Source organism: Carassius gibelio, chromosome A11 (assembly GCF_023724105.1).
Source record: "Carassius gibelio isolate Cgi1373 ecotype wild population from Czech Republic chromosome A11, carGib1.2-hapl.c, whole genome shotgun sequence".
NCBI classification, from domain to species: domain Eukaryota; kingdom Metazoa; phylum Chordata; class Actinopteri; order Cypriniformes; family Cyprinidae; genus Carassius; species Carassius gibelio.
The window spans coordinates 12,745,604-12,770,837 of NC_068381.1; the positions used below are offsets into that span (position 1 = coordinate 12,745,604).

General features: G+C 35.9%; 1 protein-coding gene across 1 annotated transcript in view; it reads right to left on the reverse strand.

Moving 5' to 3' along the window:
- Window positions 1-9,874: 9,874 nt before the first annotated feature.
- The window catches only part of LOC128022391 (cadherin-4-like), a 67,462-nt gene continuing 52,102 nt past the window's right edge, over window positions 9,875-25,234 (reverse strand). Inside the window, exons 7-14 of the mRNA XM_052609893.1 lie at window positions 20,561-20,746; window positions 19,351-19,604; window positions 16,664-16,806; window positions 14,544-14,780; window positions 14,086-14,319; window positions 13,209-13,348; window positions 12,907-13,071; window positions 9,875-11,808 (exon numbers count right to left, since the gene is read on the reverse strand). Of these exons, the coding sequence (XP_052465853.1) occupies window positions 11,602-11,808; window positions 12,907-13,071; window positions 13,209-13,348; window positions 14,086-14,319; window positions 14,544-14,780; window positions 16,664-16,806; window positions 19,351-19,604; window positions 20,561-20,746 (1,566 nt within the window). The 3' untranslated portion in view covers window positions 9,875-11,601. The remainder of the gene's footprint in view (window positions 11,809-12,906; window positions 13,072-13,208; window positions 13,349-14,085; window positions 14,320-14,543; window positions 14,781-16,663; window positions 16,807-19,350; window positions 19,605-20,560; window positions 20,747-25,234) is intronic.

The window sequence follows — 25,234 nt, forward strand, 5'->3', positions numbered from 1 at the left end:
GTTCTAACCCAACCGTTATCCCGGTGCCATTAGGATGCCCAAATCTCACTGTTATAAAGACCCCTATTGAGGCTAGAAGGGATACAGCTAGCCACCAGTGCTTACTGGGCATGCACACATCAATATTGCTTCATTTTTGTCAGGCAGAACAACAATTACTCTATTTGCATTATTGTAAGGTTAGATTTAGGGTTAGGGTGGCCGTTAATAAAACAGAATGTGACAGATAGCAAATTTACTTTATTGTTATGTTCCCGGGCGTAGTTGTATCCCTTCTAGCCAAAGAAAGACCCCTTGTTCTGACCTTTCATCCGACATGTGACGAACTTCAGCCTCCTTGAGGCTCATTTAAGCTTCCCATTCTAATATCTCAAACATGTCTCTATCTGTCTGTCCGTCTGTTTGTCTGATCGACTGTGTTGCCTTCAAAATATTCAAAATTTAAAACTTATTTAAAATTCAAACCACTTCAAACTGCTTTATAGAACTTTCTGGTCTGGCTTTTTCAAGCCAACTTATATATATATATATATGTATGTATTATGGCAAGCCATTCAGGAAATAATTATATTTATAATATGAAGTCTGAATATATGGAATGAAGGTCTGAATATACGGAATGAAAGTCTGAATATATAGAATGAAAGTCTGAATATATGTAAGTCTGAATATATAGAATGAAAGTTTGAATACATATAGAATGAAAGTCTGAATATATAGAATGGAAGTCTGAATATATAGAATGAAAGTCTGAATATATGGAATAAAAGTCTTAATATATAGAATGAAAGTCTTAATATATGGAATTAAAGTCTGAATATATGGAATTAAAGTCTGAATATATGGAATGAAAGTCTGAATATATAGAATGAAAGTCTGAATATATAGAATGAAAGTCTGAATATATAGAAGGAAAGTCTGAATATATGAAATGAAAGTCTTAATATATAGAATGAAAGTTTGAATATATATAGAATGAAAGTCTGAATATATGGAATGAAAGTCTGAATATATAGAATGAAAGTCTGAATATATAGAATGAAAGTCTGAATATATGAAATGAAAGTCTGAATATATGGAATCTAAGTCTGAATATATGGAATGAAAGTCTGAATATATGGAATGAAAGTCTGAATATATAGAATGAAAATCTGAATATATAGAATGAAAGTCTGAATATATGGAATGAAAGTCTGAATATATAGAATGAAAGTTTGAATATATATAGAATGAAAGTCTGAATATATAGAATGGAAGTCTGAATATATGGAATTAAGTCTGAATATATGGAATGAAAGTCTGAATATTTGGAATGAAAGTCTGAATATATGGAATTGAAGTCTGAATATATAGAATGAAAGTCTGAATATATGGAATGAAAGTCTGAATATTTGGAATGAAAGTCTGAATATATGGAATTGAAGTCTGAATATATAGAATGAAAGTCTGAATATATGGAATTAAAGTCTGAATATATGGAATGAAAGTCTGAATATATGGAATTGAAGTCTGAATATATAGAATGAAAGTCTGAATATATGGAATGACAGTCTGAATATATAGAATGAAAGTCTGAATATATGGAATTGAAGTCTGAATATATAGAATGAAAGTCTGAATATATGGAATTAAAGTCTGAATATATGGAATGAAAGTCTGAATATATGGAATTGAAGTCTGAATATATAGAATGAAAGTCTGAATATATGGAATGACAGTCTGAATATATGGAATGAAAGTCTGAATATATGGAATGAAAGTCTGAATATATAGAATGAAAGTCTGAATATATAGAATGAAAGTCTGAATATATGGAATGGAAGTCTGAATATATAGAATGAAAGTGTGAAGATTCTCAAGCCTACTAAAAATCTGTGATTTTGTGTTGTCCGTGTTGTCTAAAACAGTTCAGTGATGAAGTTATATTGTTATATTTAGTACCCTCTACCTACCTTAAGAGTGGAATGTGCAAATCTTACGATAACCAGTTATTTTAGCAAAAAAAAAAAAAAAAGAAAAAAAAAGAAATTGATATAGCAAACTATATTTACATTTATTATATTAAAAACGCTTGTTATTCATCTAGTTATTTACCTTTAGCTAATGAATCCAAAGTCTCACACATTCACGGCAAATAGTTTACATTTGCATTGAAAAACTGGTGTCTAGTCACAGCTACTCACCAAATAAAAATGTGGACATTAAATTTTGACATTACTTAAAATAATCTTACCTTGCTTCAGCTGATAATATCAGTAATATTAAACGTATATTCTGGTGCTAATTTAAAAGATTTACACATTATAAATTAGAATTAAGTATTCCGGAAAGCAACATGACATTTATAATATAAACAGTATGCAGTTAAACTTAAATCTTGTGTTGCCATGTGCTGTAATTTTAATAAATCAAAACCTACAAAGACACAAGGTTTTTGTAATAAAGAGGAAACTCTCAAGACAGCTTTGCTTTTCTACACGAGAGCATGTTAAAGGTACCACCTCAGCAGCCCTGCCGGCCCATCGGGCAATGACCCAAAGGAGGAATTACATTTACTGGACCAGAGAATGTTCACTACCCCTTGGTGAGCTGGAGTGAGTCTACAACAACTACAGTTTCATCAGCAGAACTCTGCGCCTCGGGCCTTCCTCAGCACAGATCTCAACGGCTCAAAACCAGCATGCTGTTGCATCTTTGAACAAGGCTGTGAGCAAGGAAGTTCACATTTATACGCTTCTTTAGATTCTGTCCTGATTCATCAGCTCAGTGACCATCATTCTGTGCTGTGATATTCTGATCCTTAACACATAATTTATTTTTTCTTTTTATTATTATTGATGAGACCCTGAAACAGCTTGTTCTTTCAAATGCTGCATTTCCAGCGAGAGCCAAATACATTTCACAGCCAAAACAAACTTGGAATAAATCATATTTTAGTGTACAGTCAGCAAAATACACTTTCCTAATGCAGTTTTGACAAACTTTTCAAGTTCAGATTCAAAAGTGTGCGGCGTGTGAATACAACCAAACACCATTCACCAACCATTTACGCTAATTTCTCTGTTAATTGACACTTTCAGTCTGTAAATATGGTTTGAATTGATATTTTGAAGACATTCTGCGTCAAAACATGTTGATTTGTGATTATTCCTCCAGACAGGTCCAAACAATCATCATGAACAAGTTGAAAGCATTAAATGTTTTTAATGTCGAAATGTCTTTCTTCACCATCAAAACACTGACCTGCAGGAAATGCTCTGCCATCAACAATGCAGAGAGAGAGAGAAAAAAAAAAACACTGTGCCTTTCCACAGTTATTTTGGTCCTATTTAATGGATCCCACAGTTCTCAAATAAAAAGAAGCCATTAACAGAGATGCAATGTACACAAACAAGCAGAAACAAACAAGCACACAGACAATCAATCATTATCCACTCTCAAAGTTTCTGCTGAATGTATACTTCAAATGAAGAAAATTGGTGCTTTCAGGACACACAGGCAACCGCAAATGAGCACCTGCTCAATGTTTCTGTCTATAATAGATGGAAACTTGACATTTTTGACATTGAGAATGAACATTGGATCTGTACATTCGCTGATTCCTATCTGTCTAATGAGCTGCATCTCAGCTGGAAGGACAAACAGGAGATTTTTCATTTGGATGGTAGCACATATCTGAGCATGTCACGTGCTGCAGCTCTACCTAATTGTGACTGTTTGACTGCCCATGGAAATTGTCAGCTGTGTTGATATTCAATGTTCACTAGTGGTCAAAAATAGAGAGCAAAATGGTCCAGTCTTGACTGGGGTCATGTAGCTTTATGTTGTGAGGGGGACAGTAGGGCTGGGCAAAGGGCTGTGGTATGGGGTAAGCTTCATGTCAGTTATGACACGTAAAAATAACACATACCTGTATGTATGTATGTAAGTCCCTTACCCCTGAATCCATACATTTTTTAAAGATTTTTCACTCAAACCATTAGGAAAATTGGTATGCAGTACTTCTTAGGACTCACAGTAGCTAGATTCTCCTCTCCAGCTGATGTAAATGTAAACAAGTAGTGTTGATTTATCAGATATTATCACTTCCAATTTTCCAAACTAATTAACACAGAGGGCAGGTATACTGAAGCTCACTTTGTCCCCAGCAAGAACACACTGTTGAAAAAATAAAAATAAAAAAACCTGTTCGAATATTAGAATCATTTCTCAGCTAGGTACTCATAAAACTCAAAAGTAAAAAAGTATTGCCTTGTACCAATTTTAGTCAGGCCTGTTTTTTGAGCTAAATGGGACTTAAGGGTCTCTCAGACTTCAAACAGAAAATAAGGGATATAGAGGATTTGTGGACATATAGTTCTAAAGTGATTATTCTCGCTCCCTTGTTGTCCATTCCAAAACGAAGAACCAGAAGCCCTCGAAACACGGCTATTACTTCAAAGTACTGTGGCTCCCTCAAATAAGTGTTAATTCTAGAATGTAATTAGACTGTAGAAGAAGAAAGGTGGTCACAGAAGGGATAAGATTTATCATTTGGGAGGTATTGTGCCAATTTAAAGATCCTTGTCACTTTTAGTGTTTTAGTTTTAAGAAGTTTATCCTCTCAGTTTAAGGCTTTAGAGTCTTCACAAGAGTTTTCACTTTTTCCATGGCTCATCAACATTTACATTTCTGGGTGAAAAAGGATTTTCAGTGAGAGGAAAAGTAGAACAGGACTTGATTTTATCCATTGGGAAATAAGTCTCTATATAAAAGGTCTTTGGAGGCAATGGGCTGAAAAAAAAGGACTTGATGATGTCAGCTGAAAAGAAAAGTTATTTCCAAGGTGGAGCAAGTTCATTTTTCAAATTTACATTTTGATGAAAGATTACAAAGACAGAAGCTTTTTGCACTTGCACTAGTGAAAAGAGTCAATTATGATGTTGTTATATTTGTAGCCGCCTCTGTATTCTTGCATTGTGCGTTTTTTTTTGTAAATTAGGCTGTTTGTTGCAACCTGTTCCAGATACTTGCTTGCTCTAAATCGTCAATATAAATGTTAGAGATGTAAGGATCAAACTAATTCCACACTGCAGTTCCATGAACAGAAAATTATTGTAAAAACTGTAGAACATCCAAAGTGGCCTCACCTGGGCTACTAGAGTCAGCATAACCTCTAAATGCTTGTTATTGCTTCTACTTGTTATTTGGATGTTCATGAAAGTATATACTATAAACTAAAATATTAGCATAGAAAAGCACTGATTCTGCAGGGATGGCTTCTCGAAATGACTGCTTTCGGGTTTTAAAAACTGATATCCTGATCATCCATCAGACCATTCAGAAATGTTCTTCCATCTGTAATCATGCTAATGAGATTTCCAGTTTGGATGACTCAGTGACAGCTTCTAAAACAAAACCCACAGCATATTAAAATTCTGTGTGAACCTGTTAGGATTTTGAAGCAGTAAAATCCGTCAGTCTTCATATTTCAACATGATAATAAAAGCCTTTTGCAGATACAGGTGTGCTACATACTGTGATTAGCTGTATTGTTGACAATTGTATAACTACAAAACAAATACTAGCATCTTGCTGCCATCATTATTCATCCGCTGAAAATGTCTCCTCTTTTTTAAACTTAGTTTTGTCAGTTTTCCTACTGTGCAATTTCACATGGCTAACATGATTCCCATATTGCACCATTTTGCTTCTATGAAGACTTCACCCAAAGGGTTTTTCACTGGTTTTTGAAACTCAGCAAACTTGACTTTTGTAGGCCATTGACAAATCGTTCACCACCCCGCAAAAACACAAAATCTATTAAATGCAATTCATCAGATTCAGCAGAATGATATTACTGAAACAGAACAGTATGACATCTTCCAGCTGAAATATATATACACGTAACAGCAGAATCCAGCATGTTTGGAAACAGCCAATTAGTTGTCTCTCTTGAGACACGCCCACTGTGGGAAGAACCAACTTTAGCATCCCAGAGGGATTTCTGAGTTCTGCTACAGCTGCATTTTGACTTTGGTATGGATTGTCATGTTGCTGAATCAGGATTTAAACATCACCCTAATAGTGACTAGACCCATCCCAGTGCTATGTTGACAAAACATTTTATAGCTCAATATTTATTTTGTGTCTAATACTGACACGTTATCTCCATTGTTTACTGCATATACTATTAGTGAGCTGATGAAATATTACGATCTGCTTTAGTTTATCTACTTATAATGCTGAATGATGGTTTAGAGAAACATAGATGACCATTACAGCAGACACTGACAAATAAACTGCAAGGCTCCTTTGTATTCATTCCATTTATATAGCTGAAACACTTTCTGTGGTTGACTTGCGTTTTATAGTATAATAGCTGAGTCAGCACAGCGTAGACGTAGAGTGATTTTGTTTGTTCTGGATGCTCTCAGCACTTACCTGTAAACATTCATTCAAGACACCCTACTCAGTAATGTACCCAGGCACATGTACACTGTCCAAATCATTTTCAAATTGATTTGTTCTCGTTCATGGCCTTGGAAATCTAGGCCTTTATTGAGTAGATGAAATATATGTTTGTGTATTTGAAAGGGCAAACTTTATTAATAACAAACAAAATGTTGGCCGCAAGCCAACGTTTAAATTTGTATTTCTGAAGAACAATCCATCAGTGCCTTACTATATTTTTTCTGCCGCCGTGGCTTGGCTGTCTGAGAACCGACTAGACAAAAGAAATTCATCTTATCGCTGGCTTCATTTAAACACTCTTCTTTAACAGAAATATGAGCTGCTTGCTATTACTAGATATTTCACTGAAATGAAAATTCGATCATCTTTTACTCATCCTCATGTCGTTCCAAACCTCTAAACCTGCAGGCTTTTATTTCTTCAAAATAGGGTTTTCTTTCTTTTCTGTGTTATTACAATGACTAGGAAATTCAATTCAAGAACTAGACTAGTTGATTTGTTCTCAAATCACAGTGACCGGTTTTTAAGTACTCAGAAATAACTAATCGTGAGTAATACATTTTGGTATCCTGCAGATATTTCCACCGATTTCTTTCTCTCTCTATACACTCTCAACAGCTTGCCACTGGGGCAGTACCCTTTACCCCTAAAGGGTGCATATAGGTACATTAGAGTAGTAATGTACTGTATACTCTTAGCTTGAGGTACTATTATGAACCATGTATTTATATTTATTATATATAATATTCTCTGTTGTCCATGACACTGCAGTCTGCTCATCCGGGAACCTTAAACCAGCACCACTTTCATATCTCTTGTTTCACACTACTTGCCGTCGATACATACAAATGCAACTAGCACCATATCATATATCGACTAATGAAAATAAAATACTTTAGTCTTAAAACATACATCTTGTTGTTAGGGCTTTTGTATTAGAATTATTCTTTTTTTTATTAAACAATTTTGGGTAAAGTAAACCCTAGTTCAATCAGGACCACTTCCGTCAAGTATATTTATGACAATTATAGGGGAGTTAATTGCAAGCAGCGATGCGATGGAAGAGACTCTGAAGAATGGGAATTTAAATAGACCGCAGGTGATAGGTGTCAAGACTGGATTGGTAAACGTCAGGAACAGCTGACTGTCAGCTGATGCAAGTGTGACTAACGTGGCCTGACTGAACTAACGCGATTCTCAATAATGTTACTTCTTCTAATTAATAGTTGTATTTTGTACTACATACACCCTAAATATTATTATTCACATGGATTTACGGAGGCTTAAAAAACGATGTACAGTTCATTTCCAAAATTTCTTAAGGTGAACTTATTTCAGTCCAGAACTATTACAGAACATCTGTAATTGTCAACTACAGAATTTATTTAGTCCTTCTTTAAGCCATTAAATTGTAAAAATCATGGCTTAAACTTTAGCCTGTATATTCCATCAGTACACTATTACAAATTTTGTGTTGCACAAAATAGAGCCATAAATTTTCAAAATCTCACCCTAAAGATGCCATCTTGCATGATCGCTCTCCACTCTTCTTTTTTCTCCCTTTTCCTCTCCTCCCTCTTTTCCTCTTCCACCACCCCTTCTTGCATCTAATGACACATGCTCTTATAGTTTTGCTCTTTCTCCATCCCTCTCTCTTCTCGTCTGTGGGTAATTAGCAGTGTTCTGCTTGATGAGATTAAAGCAAAGGATTAATCAGAGCACTAATTGATAGACACGGCCACAGAGAGTTCCAATCCCCTACAGCTCTCACTCTCTCTGGTGTCTCTGCTCAGGCTCTCTGTGTGCTGCCTTACTGAAACCGCAGAGAGATACTCATACACAAGTTTGGTACATGAAGAATAGATAAAACAGATCATGTTCACCATTAGTATGCAATGCGTAACAGAGAAGCAGAGAGAGAGAGGGATGCTGCGAGCTGGAATTGTGCTAATTGAAAGTAATACTGATAAACTGTCAGTATGTATCTGTCTTTAAAATGGGCAAGAGGTTTATAAATGAGATCAAAACCAAATGGGCTGTGGCATGTGCTAATGCACAAGCTGTAGAGGTTGTAGAGTCCATGAAACTCCCCTTCATTTTATCACAAATCTCACTGTACTATAAATTCAGTATAATTTAAATTTATAAAATTCAATTTAGTGGTCATAAAAATAAAAAAAAGTGGCGCTCATGACGTAAGATGCTTTAAACAAACAGCAAGTTGCAATACATCAGACAAAAGTTGTCTAACACATAAAACACATTGTAACTTACTGCAAGGTGATAGGTTCATGATATGGAAATATGTGACCATGGACCACAAAAACAGTAATAAGTGTTATAAGTTATAATTTATACATAAAACTGAAAGCTGAATAAATAAACTTTCCGTTGATGTATTGTTTATAAGAATAGGACATTATTTGCCTGAGATACAACTATTTGCTTTAAAATTGTCCAAATGAATTCTTAGCAATGCACCTTACTAATCAAAATTCAAGTTTGATATATTAACAGTAGGGGATTTACAAAATACCTTCACGTAGCACAATCTTAACTTAATGTCTTAATAATTTTTGGCATAAAATAAAAATCTATAATTTTGACCTATACAATGTATTTTTGGCTATTGCTATGAATATACCCCAGCAACGTAAGACTTTTGTGGTCCAGGGTCACATATTAAATGTTATCTTTGTTGTTCTTGGCAGACATTTCTAGCAAATTAATATATCTTGAAGTGAATGCAAGTGTGATGTTAAATTGACTGAGAGTTATAATAAAGCATATAACAAAATTACTTACAAATCAATTGAATCATACTTACATAAATTGAAATAAAAAATAAAATAAAAAAAATCTTACTTATGGCATTTTTAATCTCATTACCAAACTGTAATTTCATACATTTTCATGCTCTTTAGCTTTAATCCACTCCCAGAGATTCGTCATTAGTGGTGGGCCTTATGTTTTAATTATGACCTCTGAGTACACTGACCTCTCACTGGGTCATGGGAAAGAACTTCATGGCTCATTTGAAAACGTAAAAAAACTATGGGAAACTTTCTATCAGGTAAGTGTTGTCATCACTGGACAGAGTGCTTGATTATTAATGCTTCTGAAGGTAAATGTGTAGGAGGAGCAGTCATCCAAAGTTATGTTAAGTCAATGTTAATTTAATGGTAATGCATGGAAATCCAGACATTCTAATGATAATCACACTGCCTGCCATTACAAAATGGCCTGATTTTATGGCTTAATCAGAAATCCCATACTCGATATATCAGCTAAATTCAATTGTCACTCGATGGCATAATGCAATGCTCACTCATGCCTGGAAAATATAAGGACAAGCAGCTGAAAGAAACGGGGAGAAAAAAAGAGATGTGAACTTATTATGGACAGAGACTGAGGATTTTCCTTTTTTTTTTCTCTTCAAAAAATGTGATTGTTTATTGTCTAAAGCACATCAAATATTTGAGATGAATGGAAAGCAGGCATGATTGTAAGCTTCTCTGCAGGGCAGGTTTAGACCCTTATCCAGGGACAGAACGTACAAGACTTTCGCAAGTCTTTACGACAGAACGAGAATCTTTCTTCAGCACGACAAGACAAAAAAAAAAAAAAGCGCTGCTACATTTCACATAGCCAAAGAATAAACATAAAAACCTAAGAAAAAGTAAAAAATACAAAAGACAAACATATAAAAAGTGAATTTAAAAATCCTACGGGATATAGACAAATATACACATTCACACACAATTAAAACCAAACGGGCCCAGACCGTTTAACCGTTCATTTAACCCAACTTGGAGCTTGAAAAGCAGCGAATGTTTAAAATAACACTTCAAAAACAAGTATTTTACAGCATTTTAAACATTTTTGAATCTTTTTTTGTTTTTTATTTGAATTTTTTTTTCCAGATTATATTTACTTCGTACGGTGTATATTCTTTGCCAACTACTTTTCACATTCTGACCACAGAGGAACAAGTGCGAGAGATCTGAGAACATTGTTTTGAAAGAAGTCATGCACGTATAATATTTGAATCAACTTATAAAGTTAGAAAAGGGGAATGTTCAAGACAAAAAAAAAAGAAGGTGTCCTCTGATGCAATCCTTTAAGAGTCGGGTTTCGTCAGCCATCACTTTTAGTCTGACCGTCTGGCAACTCTTCATGCCTAAATTACCTTTACAATTTGGAAAAGCAACACAAAATCGTACAAGGCAGGCAAGAGTATGAGCTAAAAGGCATTCTCCAGTAATATGTGTTCTTCTTCATAAAAAAAAAAAGGAAAAAAAGAAAAAAAAATTTTTTTTTACACAACCAGAACACAACATAACATTATATGGTTGTGGCCGGTCAAGTTTAAAAACTAAACAATTATGATTTTTCAAATTGGACCACTGTACTTCATACACTCCAATTTCTCAAAGGAGAATGAGATTTCTTACGGGAAAATGAGTCCTGTGTTCATCAACAAAAGTCTTGACAAAACATTCTCCGTTTCCTTTGTTTGTTTTCCACATAGTAGTCAAAGAGGCGCTCTGCACCGTCGATGCAGGGATGAAAGCAAAGCAAAAGGTAGTTGAGAGCAGCAGACAGGAACGAGGGAGTGTGTGCACAACAGAAGAAACTTTTCAAAATGGCAACCGACCCTGAGATTGCAGGAGTCCGATACAAAACACACCACAAAAGGCACTTTATCAACAACAGTGCTTCTGTTCTACTGAAATTCAAGTCGAGAGAAAAAGTGTGTGTGGAACTCTCTTTAGTGATAAAGCGGACAGAAAAACGAGCGTGTGCACCCATTTCTATGATTCTCGCGCACTGAGAGTTCGCCGTCTCCGTCGCAACTCGAATCCATCTTGAGCCTCTTGGCGGTCCGAGAGGAATGACAAAACAACACTGAAGAAACCACAATGTGAAATATTGTAAAAAGCGTAAAATACTCGTGGATTGCAGCAAAGGTCCAGAGCAGGCTGCAGGGCAATATCCTCCCCTCTAAATGCCTCCGTAGCTTGCAGAGGAACTTTTGTTGAGAGATAATTAGCCCACGTTGGAGGCTTGGCATACGGCTTCTCAATAAAACATCCGAGAAGCCAACTGTCCCTCCTGGCCCCCTCCGTTCCCCTCTAGTTCCCACCTTCAGTCCTCTCCTCCTCCTCCGTAGAGGTCTGCCAGCTTTTTGAAGCGAGGACCCCAGTCATTGAGGTAGTCGTAGTCCTGTTCCCCAGAGCTGGAGGAGCCCAGGGAGCTAACGGAGCCCGCTGTGGAGCCGCTGCCCTCGTAGTCAAACACCAGCAGGGAGTCGTAGGGAGGAGCAGTGGGGTCATTATCTGCCGCACGCAGACCCTAATATGAGCGAGAGAGAACATGAGACGAGGCTGTTGGAACAGACGCATACAAAACACTCTGAAAGCCACTGCTGTGCTTAAAGGGGTCACATCAGGAGGAATCGCATTTTCCTTGATCGTTTGAGATGAAAGACCTTGATGCACTATGAAAACACACTGTAACTTCCTGCTCAGTGAAAAAGATCGTTTTTTTGAAACTAGGCTGCAAAAATGACTCTTACTCTTACACAGAAATGTGGTTCTTACTCACATCAGGCAGATCAGATGAACACATGTACATCCACGTTTACTTGTCAATGACTGACCAGAAACTTTTTTTGCCCATTTCTGTATCGTTAAATACGACTAAAACATTTTATTTATTTTTTAAGTGGAAAAGAAATCAAGTTTAAACTAGTTGAAATAAAATACAGCTGAATATAAATATTGAATGGAAAACTTAAAACGCAAAACTTGATTGAGTTGAAGTTTTAAAATAACTAAAACTGAAATAAAAAAAAATAAAATAAAAAAAAAACGAATGAAAATGACAAAAGCATCACACAACAAAGTTACAAAAAAAACTAAAATAAAAAACAAATCATTCCTATTATTATATTTAATGTGTGAATTTCTGTTTTTGCTTGTGTGTATAACCTGCTGCTCTGCATATCTTAAAGCAGTGCATGGCTTGGAAAGGGTAGATGAAGTTTATTTCTAACAATATTGTCGAATATTTAAATGCTTCACACACTGTCACTTTTCAGCACATAATTGAATACATTTTCTTCTCTGAGTTTTACTTCTTATCATATTTTATTCCCAAAATGATTCAGAACTTAATTCCTTTCCCTGCTCAAAGTCATTTCAGAAGCCTATTTAACAGAATATTTAATTCTTAAAATCAGATGGAAGATTTAAATTACTGATGAACAACAATTTCTGAATGATTTCTACCAAAATATAAGTGGACATCGGGAAATAAAATAGTTAAATATGGCTTTCCAATCCAGTTTCAAATTAAATCTGTATTTATTTCCAGTGGCTCCCTGCAGGCATTAGGTGAACCTAAGGCCTAACTAGATTATCTTCATGAGAAGAAACAGAGGGAGCATACATCAGTGATGAACTCCCCGATGTCCCCTGGGTGTGGTACCGTGGGCCGGACCGGGTACTGAGATTCTAGGATAACGGGTCTCTCGTCCACCCTCCGCACACCTGCAGGTTTGCTCATTATGTGATCTAAAGACTCGGGCTGCTGCAGCTGACTCAGGTCATAGTCCTGCAACAGAAATAAAAATACACCAGTGCACGTCTGAAACAAGGTCAGAAATGCTCTTGCAATAAGACAAAGAAGCAACTACTGAAAACAGCCTTTGACTCGACAGTCGGTAACAGCAGGACGTGTGTGACACTGACCTGATCTTCCTCTCCTCCTCCCTCTTCATCATACTTCAGAATATTATCTCTGACGTCATCCTCAGGGTCGATCAATAAGGGTTTTGTCTGACGCTCCTTCTCCCTTCGCTTCACCCACACCACAAAGAACAGAACCATACCTAAAGAAAAACAAACATACAGGCGCATCACGCAACTATTTCCTAATTTTGGGGGCTCACCAGTGGCAGTCCAGATTCATTAAGTGCCCTAAGCAAGATAAGACATGATCTGAGAAAACAAAACACTCTCTGACGCACATATATATTGAACTACTAAGTTTATTATAACGGTTTAAACTTGTATCTTAATTATAAAAAATAAATAATTATAATAATTATAATATAATAATTTTTGTGGATTTTTTTTTTTCAGGAATCTTTTGAGAATATAAAGTTTAAAAGAACATAATTTATTTGAAATAGAAATCATTTGCAACATAAAAAAATGTCTTTCCTATCACTTTTAGTCAATTGAACACATCTTTGTTGCATAAAAGTATTATTATTATTATTCTTTTATCTTACTGACCCCAGATGTTTGTATGGTGGTGTACATATAATATAATACTACTTTTAATATTATAATACTTTCTGGAAGTCACATTTAAAATTTAAAACGGCACGTGCATTGAATGGGAATAGCACTTCTTTACACATTTCTGATGAGACTTTGTTAATAAGTTTATGAAACTGAGAAAATGTTGACTGACAGTTCAGTGAAACTGAACAATCAAAAATTAAATGACAGGTTGAAAGGGTATTAATCACAATTTACTGATGTTGTGAAAATGTGGCTGTTGCATTCTCTGATTTAATTGTCTCTTCATTTATTATTCCCCGATCCATCAGTCACTTACTGAGCAGTATAATGATGCAGATGAGGATGGTGATGATGGCTCCAGTTCCCAGTCCGGCCACAGTCGCTGCCCCGATCACAGTACAGTCTCCATTTTCATCACAGGGACACACCTTCACCTTCAAGACAGAGGTGTTGGACAGGGGAGGGTTTCCTGAGTCGGAAACTAAAATGGGAACTCTGTACATGCCTGCCTCCAGGTACGGGATCCGCAGTTTCAACTGGGCATAATTACCTAGACAGAGATAGAGAATTCAATATTTGGCTTTTATATTATCACTGTATTAGGGGCCAAAGTAAATTATCGTTTTTCTATCCACTACTAATGTTAGATGTATTTACCCGGAGGGAAAGATTTTAATTGACAGTAAACACATGAACTGAAGTCAAAAATGAACTGTTGAAGTGGTAAAAACCTTGAACACTTTCAATTTGCAATATGTATACTCCATGTCTAACCATTGAGGCGTGAAATGGTCCAGTTACGGCGGGCAGAAGAGGGGTAAGAGGGCAGCTCAAAGACATATGGGCCGGCGTTGGGTTCGGAATCTAAATCCGAGGCTGTGATGTTGACTGGATACCCGTGCCGTGACCTCTCGCAGACCAGAGCCTCTTGAGGAACTAGGACAGGCACGTTGTCATTCACATCTATCAAATAAATCTGGAGGGTACCGGTTCCTGTGGCAGGAGGGGAACCTATGAGACAGAAAGAGGATAACGGTAGTCAGGGGTAATGGTCGTAAAGTTTATGTATTTGTCCCGAAAACTCTTAATTGTGTCAGATAAAAGAAAGGACAACTGCACGTAAATAATTCACACAGCTGTTTTCCCTTTAACAGAGCTAAAACACACCGTACAGAGGCCAGATATATAGCTACCTACTTGCTCTCCAAACGTACTGCCATCACAGATGGGGGGCATTTGTGGAAAACGTGGCACGGTATCATTCCCAAAGCTCTGACTGAGTAACAGACTATATATTATAAAGATTGATTCTGTCAAATTCTGTTATTAGAAAGTCTGTTATGAGCCTAAAATACTACCCGTCAACCCTGGACATCTGTATCAACTGCTAGACAAAACGCCAGTCCCTAAAGACATATTGATTTAGGCCAAAATGCCTTCGTTCAGATAGGACTGACAAGCCCTGCCACTACGAACACCTTTGAAAACTTCTGGGAAAAACACACCAAGACAGGCAGATAGATTGGTCAATTTCCTAATCATATCAACCTCCCCGGACGTTTTCATGAGAACCTTGTGAAGCAATACTCTTTTGATAAGAAACTTTAGTTTCTCAATTTTAAAGAGTTTGACTAAAAATAAACAGTGATATAAACACTATCTCTTTTTTGAATATCTAATATATCATCAAATCTCATATGCACTCATCATATCATTATCGCATTGGAAGATATAATTAATTTGAGTTATTTGCTTTGTCTTAAATTTCGGTCTATTTTTATATTTTAGAATTTGAAGGTCTGTCATTTTGGTGAATCAGTTCAGTCACACCAGCCTCTCTCTTAAATATAGATGTGGAAAATCCATTTCATTCTAGTGAACTGTTTGACGATGCGAAACCTGAACCAGCATACAAAACTTTATATTTCAAATGTAGGACTGGAATGTATGAGTCATCTTAATCAATCAGTTCGCCCTACACGATTCTTCTTCAGATTTATCTTTTGAAATTATGATTCATTCTAGTGAATCAGTTCGTTCGACTGTCCAATTTCTCATGTACTGTAGCATTCGATGGTCCTAATGGTGGTACTAATTTATTTTAGTGAACTGGTTTGATGAACAGTTCATGAAAATAAGCATATTAAAAACAACAACAACAACAACAAATACATACATTTAAGTCACTGCACTATGTTTTTGAAACAATTATGGAAATGTGACTAATTTCAAGCTTGAAAGCGTCACTTTAATAATCCGTTATTTCAAAATGCCTCATTTGTTTGTGTGTGCCATAAACAACAACAACAAAAGATTAAATTATTGTTTATAGCTGGTAGTATAGCTACTTACAGATTCAAAACAGTAGCTTGACCGTACTTCAATTACTTTAAAATATGATTAGCTTATATTTTTGTTTGCTCAACACTGGTGAGACAGTCACCATCCTCAAAAACCATGTTCCATCCATCAAAACTATATCAATACAAACTAGATTACAAGAAAAAACGCTCATTCCTATTCATACCAACTCCTCCTGAGGTGTTCTGATGGTACGGAGCAACTCCCCGTGTTAAGCAATGTAGTCTTGTGTAAACATGGACAAGCAAATGTGATTGGACAGCAACTTTGTTGGAACACTTTCTTGGTTGAATAGAGCAAGAGAATGAAATCCAATCAGAGTTGTAAAATGCCCCAGTGCTGATAGGTTTTGAATCGATAGACTGAGAACAGCTTTTTGGCTCTGTGAGACAAATTAGGTTCAAGCCAACCAACCTCTCTCCGAACTGACCTACCTAATCGTTTAAATCTATTTTTTCATACACAACACCTTTAATGCACCAATACTCACTTAAAGTTTTGATTTCGTTGAAACTTTCCCCCTCTATTCTTACCGTTGTCCACAGCCAAAAAGGTCGCTTCATATACATTTTTCTTCATATATGGTGATTCACGGTCCAGCACCGCTGTGGTGGTGATCCTTCCATTGGTCCTGTTGATTTTCAGCCAGTTGGCTGGATCTGACAGTTTGGAGTACCTGAAGGCCAAAAGCATTCGCTCATCAGATAACTCTGGATAAAAATCCATAAGCATCCAAAAGACGCGGCCATAGAGCTCAACATTCAATCATAATTTATGCTGTGACCGTATGGCTGCGGGTTATAATGTAGAACGTTGAGATCATCAATCCATTTAAATGCTGTTAAAATCATATTTAGTCTGTTATGAGGATATAGAATGTGGATTATTAAGATATGTCCCTCATTCAGTCACAGCATGGGCTCTGTTCTGATCAATGGAACTGCACAGAAAAAGGCACAAATATTTACACTCAATCAAATCACAGATGTGACGCATAATCTTTCTTCTATATATTATTGGGTAATACATCAGGCTTCTGCACCATAAATCCAAAACACTGAAGTTAAAAAACAGTTACAGCCCATTTATCTGCCAGACCAGGTTTCAAAGTTGTCAAGAATCTATCGATTTGCTATTAGGGAATATTTGATTATTATTTGAGTATTGCTAATAATCAAGCCCACACTGGATCTTTTTCTTTGTTTTTTGTCAGTGTCTTTTGTTTGCTCAGCACTTCCCTGTAACTTATTTGAGCCTATAACATTGATAGATTCTGAGAGCGAGAGCGCCACAGTGTGGACTGTATTGATTGGACCGTTCCTCGCACACAGTGATCCATGGAGCAAGTCTAGCGAAGGTCCCCCGAGTGTGTGAGTGAACGTGCAGGGAGGCAAACTTTGGATCAATACTTCAAACTGGCATCTTGCCCACACACTTTTGAGTCATGAAAAAAGAAACCAAGAGAGATCAAGCGTGAACAACTGATAGAGAGAGAGAGAGAGAGAAAGACACAATAGAAACAGCAGTGTGGGGAATGGTTTGGCTCATTACTTGATGACCTTTCACCCTGTTGCTTGGCAACCCAGGCACAACCAAGGGACTAGAACAGGAGAGAGTCAATTAAAAGCATTTAGCTGCTCCCAGGGGTGCTAATGGTGCGAACGATACGTGCTACATCACTTGACATGCAGCACAGTATGGAAATTGCATGTACTTCTGACGTTTGCTTAAAAAGTCAGGGGCTGACCTGAACCAGAGAGTGATGGATTTGTTTTAAGCCTGGTTTCTATAAAAATGGCTCTAAAACTCACCAGACAAATAAAGCCCTCACAGATTTAAGGGAATTTTAAAACTCAAGCATATTATTGAGTGGAAAATTGAAAAGTGAACAGAGTGGGTAGAATATACTAGTATTTTTATGTGGCGGACATCAGTTTAATTTGCTATTCATGTGTGTCACTCAGCTAATGAGAGCTTTATGTAAATGATCAATAGCAATTGCTGAGTCAATCGATCATTCAGTAAGACTCTGAAACCATTTAAAAGCATTTAAGTAACAGCATTGTTGTTAAGAGACGTAGTAAGATTATAAATGTCAGTAAAAAAAAAAAGGCTTTCAGGCAATGCAGTGTATAACTGTGCAGTTATATGTACAGTAGGTCAATAATCACTTTATTTGTGTTAATCTAAAAACAGTTGTGTACAGCTGTGGTCAAAATTTTACATACATGTTGCAGTATCTGCAAAATATTAATTATTTTACCAAAATAAGAGGGATCATACACAATGCATGTTCTTTTTTTATTTAGCACTGAACTGAATAAGATACTTTACATAATATATAGATGATGGTTGTTAATGAGTCCTCTGTTTGTCCTGAACAATTAAAATCTTTTGCATTTCTGAACCTTTTCCAGGAATGACTGTATGATTTTGAGATCCATCTTTTCACACCGAGGACAGCTGAGAGACTGACATGCAACTATGACCAAAGGTTCAAACACTCATCCTCCAGGACCAAAAAGGAAAAAATATGCAGTAATGTAAACTACATAAAAAATAACATGCATTTTTTTGATTCCCTCTTATTTTGGTTTAAGATATGGAGATACTGCAAAGTGTATGTAAAAATGTGACCACAACTAACATGTGAATAAAAGAACATTTAGATTTTTTTTTTGGGGGGGGGGGGGGGCTAGTTTATAGGGTTAATAAACTATAATTGCAACAAAGAAAGAAACCACATAATAATATTGACATTATTATTATTATTATTAATAATAATAATATTTAAAACCGTAGACTCACAACATTGTGACAATGCCATACTTAAAAATATGAAAAAATTTAAATGAAAAATGTGAATCTTTTTCTTTTCTTTTTTTTTATAATGATTAGCATATACGTACAAGTGCATTTAGTGCATAATAAAAAAATACATTTAACTGACATTTAATCAAATTTATTGGCTTAAAATGGTATAAATATTATATTATATTTAAACTTTTAAAATGAATATTAATAATAACTTGCCACCATTGGACTAAACTGGATTTTTTCAAAGATTTTTCCTTTTATCAACTCACACCTTGTCATCGACCTGTGTGTGTGTTTGAGGGAGTAAGGACACAAATGATTGAGATTTACGGTCGCTCAGAAAGATTGACACCCTGAGTTTCATAACAGACAGACAAAAGCACCTGCTGTCATTCCTCTCTACCTGATAGTCTGCTGGATGAAGCGGTCTGGATCCAGTGCGGCGAAAGTAGCCAGGGTTGTGTCAGCAGGCACTCCCTCTTCAAAACGGATGATTTTAGGGTTGGATGGGAAGACAGGGGCCTCGTTGACATCCAGTACTGTGATTGCAACAGCAGCAGAGGAAGACGGTGAGGAGGGGATCCCGCTGGCCAAGTGAGCTTGGTTTGAGACCACCACCATCAGCGTGAAGGCATTGTTCCTCTCATAGTCGATCGGCTACATATATGCACAACAACACAAAAGTTCCTACAGCTTTCAAAGAACTTCATTGTACTCAAATAACAGGAAGGTGATTTAGAGCTGTTAACATGAGCAATAGGCTTTCTTAATTTTTATTTTTTTAGAGGAAACATGATTCTATGAATGGCAAAACCCATTTCAATAAAAGACATTAAACTAACTTCACTGTCAAGCTAAATGAGATTCCAAAAGTGTTAGAAGAGGAACAGAAAGTGACTTAAGTTTGAGAAAGGAGATGAAGTGAACTCTAGAGTAAAGGTTAAAAAGAGTTGACGAGGAGATGAGTGTGAGAGGATCAGCTGTTCCATGGGTAGAAATGTGGTGTACCGAACCACATGTAACTGGGTAACACTTCCAAACAGGCTGAAATACATTTATGCTGAAGGCTTCAATCACTTCTTCTCTCTCTAATTAATCACAAACACCATGCAAACTGACAACTTATAAACTTACACATCACTGACTTTTTAATATTGCAGTAAAGGCTACAAAATTGGGGGGAAAGTTTACACATCATTCATTTATTTTGTTATTAATCTGTGAACTATTCAAGTGTGTTGGTGTGCAATCTCCTGCTTCCTTTATGCAGTAGAGTAGAGGTCAACACTTTCAAAAATAAAGTGTCAAAAATGTATTGTAATAGTGACAAATAATTATCTTCAATGTGTAATTGAGACAAGTTTAAAGTATGTACCATTGAATAGGTTTAAATAAGAACGAAGCATTGAGATATGTTGAGGAAAGGTTTTATGTGTAGTAAATGATAATGTCATGATTTCTCATTAATTTCTAGTGGAAATGATGCAGTGATGGGATAGAGGACAGACAGTGGATGGGAGGTTTCAATTCTTATTTGGAGTTAAAAATCAAAAGAACATCAGCCTGAGAACGATGAATAATGTTTGACAATGTAACCAACTGGATACACCCACCTTAACCACTACGACCCTGCCGTCATTAGTGATCTCATCGGTGCGTATGGCGAAATGGCCCATTTGATCTCCTCCTGTAATCCTATAGACGGCATTCCAATTGGGTGTATGAGGCTGATCCTTGTCTCTGACTGTCAAATTGGCTACTACCACACCCACTGCGTTTTCTGGGACCTCTCCTTGAAACTAAGAACAAGAGAATTCACAAATAAAATGAGACATTAAAATTCTTTGGATGTGTGTGTGTTATAAAGATACAGAAAACTTAGTGTCAAAAAAGAATTGGGCAGTTAAAAATGCACAAACAAAAAAATGAACAAACCGGACTATAAAATCAGGTTGTTGATTCAAAGTTAAATGCAAAAAAGTTAAGACATCATATGTTTGAACATCCCTGGTTTGGTATTTTGTGTCTACTGCAATGGAATACATACATTTTAGGTTACCAAATACTTGGGAATAATTGGGGTCAATCTGTTACAGGGGAAAATAGACTTGGTGGAGCCTAGAGTTCTGTGGCCTTCTCAAGGCACAAGGGTGATGGTTAATGGGTTATTACCAAACAGTTCCTTGAGGGCTCTGTTCTGAGACTTCTCAGTTTTTTTTTTTTATGGCTTCAGAGTATCGCAACAGTTCAAGTTTACATTACAGACAGTGTAAGGGGTATGTTTTGGATCTCATTTGTTGCACATGACTGTTGAAAGAATATCACAGTCTACTAGCTGTACCCACAACTCAAGGTGCAAATGTGCAGCAAGCTGTAGCACACAAACACAAGCTCATTACAGCAGAGTAATCTGCTGTTTAAAGGGGTTATGAAGTGTGTCCGCCAGATGCTGTTTAGAGTAATGGCTTCACCATGCAGCAGAGACTACAGCCAAATACACACTGCTACATGCTCAGTAGAGACCAGTGCTCCAGTGGAGGCTATTCACTAATGGTGATTTTCCCCTGCATGGTACGGCACGGTACGGCTTGTTACGGTTCACTTTTGGGGGGTTTTCCACTGGGTAGAGTTCATTTCATTTCATTTCATTTCATTTCATTTCATTCATTAGACTTTATTGTCCACCTTAGTGGAAATTTGTCTTCGACTTCTCCGAACAGAAATACATCAATGACACCACATTTAAACTTACATTAAAATACACACAGTTAAGAGTACAATACTACCACCATCAACATACAACAACAGAAAATGGAAAACAGCGCAGCTTTTTAAAATAAGATAGATTTCGATCTACAATAAACACATTTTTAAAACAATTTCAGTTTAGATTATGTTCCTGTATTGCATGGGGAATAAAAGATGTCTTATAGATGTTCCGGCTCGCCCTTGGGACCCTGAATCTACGGCCAGATGGAAGCAATTCAAACTCTGAGTTTAGTGGGTGTAGGGTGTCTGTTGATATCTGTCGGGCCTTCCTAAGTACCGCCTTATCGAATACCTCCCCAAGCTGCCTTTGTGACTTGCCAATCACTGTCTATCACAATCTAAAATTTATTAACAATTTTAGAAAGCTTGTTTTTATCTTTCACATTCAGGTTACCATACCAAGCTGTTATATTGTTTTATTGTTATATTGAACTTTCCACTAGAGTTCATGGTACCTGGTACTTTTTTTAGTACCACCTCAGCTGAGGTTCCAAGTGAACCGTACCATTGCCAAAACGTGATTTGTAAACTCTGCTGATCAGGGATTGGCTGGAGAGAATCGAGACGTGCCGTACCATACTGAGCCATGCCGAGCCGAGTCATACCACGCAGTGGAAAAGCTTTATAACTGTAGCTTCTTAAGATACAAGATACTCGTTATTTAAATTAAAAAATTAAAATTTTATTTATGCATTTAGCAGACACTTTTATCCAAAGCGACTTACAGTGCATTCAGGCTATTAATTTTTACATATCATGTGTTCCCGGGGAATCGAACCCCCAACCTTGCGCTTGCTTGCTTGGTAGTGCAGTGCTCTACCAGTTGAGCTACAGGAACGCTAAAAATTTATTAAAATGTTATTAGTTATTTAAAGTAGTTACACTACAGTCAAGCTCCTTGCTACGTTAAAAAGTAACCAAGGTACTAACAAAAGCTACTATTTTAATTACTATTCTTAGACTAGTTAGCAAAATAAATACCTACAAGCAAACACAGACTAATTAGATGTTATGGAAATAGTTAGCTAGTTGAAAAAGAAGTGGGATGCTCTCTACAAGATACTAACACAAGCTACTACTAAGAAGGACTAACAAGCTATTCTTAAAGTAGTGACAAAATTAACAGCACTTAAGTTAGAAACATGCTAACACGTTACAATAGCTATTCTTAAAGTAGTTAGCTACTCGATAAAGTAATTTGCTACACAACAAACTACTTACAAAGTTACAATACTAATAAGGAATAATAAGCTATTCTTAAAGTAGTTAGATATATGAAAAAGTAGTTTTTACACTACAAGATACTAGCAAAAGCTGCTAAACTAATAAGGCCTACAAAGTTATTTTTAAAGTAGTTAGTGACATAAATCCAAAAACAAGCAAACCAGATATTCTTAAAGAAGTTAGCTACACAACAAGCTAGTCACAAAAATAAACTACATTGAAGCTATGTAAGTAGCCAGGATTTTTTATTTATTTTTTTATAATATACATGTCTACTATATTAACAATACATTTACACCCAATGCAACAAATAAACTTCTAACAACACAGTGTAAAATACTACAAAGAACTATAACTAGATGTAAATGTCACAGAGTGATTCTTCATCCAAAGTAACAATGAAAGTCTTGACTAATGTATGAGTTTGCTCGATTATAAATGTCACTGATTGGAAAAAAGTAGCTCATTAAGTGTTGTGAAATTTCAGAAAAAATATTTACTCGCAACTCCCCAACACTGGAAAAGACGCTTTCACATATACTTCAGATACTTAAATTAAAATGAATTATTTATTTTCATGGTTTATTGGTTGAAATCGTCAAAAGGAGAGAATGATAGAGAGACAGTGACAGAGCGAGTAATATCTACTGGCTGTAGTGATGAAAACATCACAGGGCCGTCCCATCTCTCTGGCTGCACACTGTCTGGGATGCACAGCTGCATTTACTGATAAGCAGAAAAACACTCTGTTGAGATCAAACAAATGTGCTGTGTCCCTTCAAGGATGGGATGCAAGAGACCAGTAGAGGACGGGACAGTAGAAGACATGATTGAGTGACTGATTGATCTGTGCAAAATCAGAGTCACATTTTCTATATGCTACTACTTCCAGTTTGATGAAAAAAATCCTCTGGAGGCTAGTTCAATAAGATTTTGAAATTGCATGTACGTGTGTGTGAAGGCATGCTGCATGTGTGTGTGCTGTCAATAAGAATAGAGAAGGAAAGTGATACTTGTTTCTGATTTGTGGAATACTGAGTTAAGTGAGAAGAAGTTCAGAGGATAGGGAAAAAAAAATCCCTTGGTTCTTTGGAACCAAGGCAACATTTAAGTCACGTTCTCTATAAATATATGTAAAAAAATATATAACAATAATCTCATTGGCACCATATTAGATGTGGCAGCTCGATTGTACTTAGAGAAAGAAATGATCTGTTACAGAAATGAATTAATTAGAAGAATAATGTATTTACATCGGTCATCAGTATTCAGTACATTTCCATTCAAGACAGAAAAGTCAGTTGGAAGAGCTTAAGATATTCATTACTAGTAACACTATTCATAATTAATGACAGGCGGAGTGTGTTGCCCAATATTCATTTTTTATTTTTATTTTATATATATATATATATATATATATATATATATATATATATATATATATATATATATATATATATATATATATATATATATATCACTTCAGTCAAGATTTTTGATTTGAATTTTTGTAAACAGCTCAGTCTGGAAACTAAAATAAATAAACAAACAAACAATAATCAATCATATCAAACACAAAGGTTCTTTGGTTTGTGGAATGTCTCATTTATTTTTTATTTAAATAAATAAATCACAGAAGCCCTAAAGCACATTTTGCTGAGTTTAACTTTCTTTCAACTTCCAATGTTATTCTAACTTTCAGTAGTAAAACAACTCTAAATCAATGTATGCTACATATTTGTCGAATGATTATACATCACGATAATGTCAAAAATGTTGATGCTCATAAATGTATTCCTGGGCTTCTGCAAAAAGGAAATAAACAAACAGTACTAGCATCTGTGGCGAGAGATTCAGAGAGTATATAAAAAGTGAAAATAGAAACAGAAATCTCCACATTGAATCAAGATGAAAAACATGACTATAGAGATGTGATTTTATGGCATTCTAAAGAAAACAGATCCATACCATCACAGCACATAAACATTAATGCCTTGCATTGACTATGAAGTGGTATATTTATGCTTTTTCCTGTGGCAATGAATTCTCAGGTCCACTGTGTTCATCATCTTCTTCTAAATCACCATCATCTTCATCGTTATTATAACTATCATTATGGTCATTATGATGCTTCAAAACAGAGTGATCAGTTATATCTTAAAACGCACTACTATTTAGCTTTACTCTCAAGAAGCGATGACTCTTTCCATATTCATGCAGTTTTTGCATGAATAAAACATACGGTTTTCTTTAAATTGGAAGCAATATATCTGCTAGGTTTACACCCCCTCAAG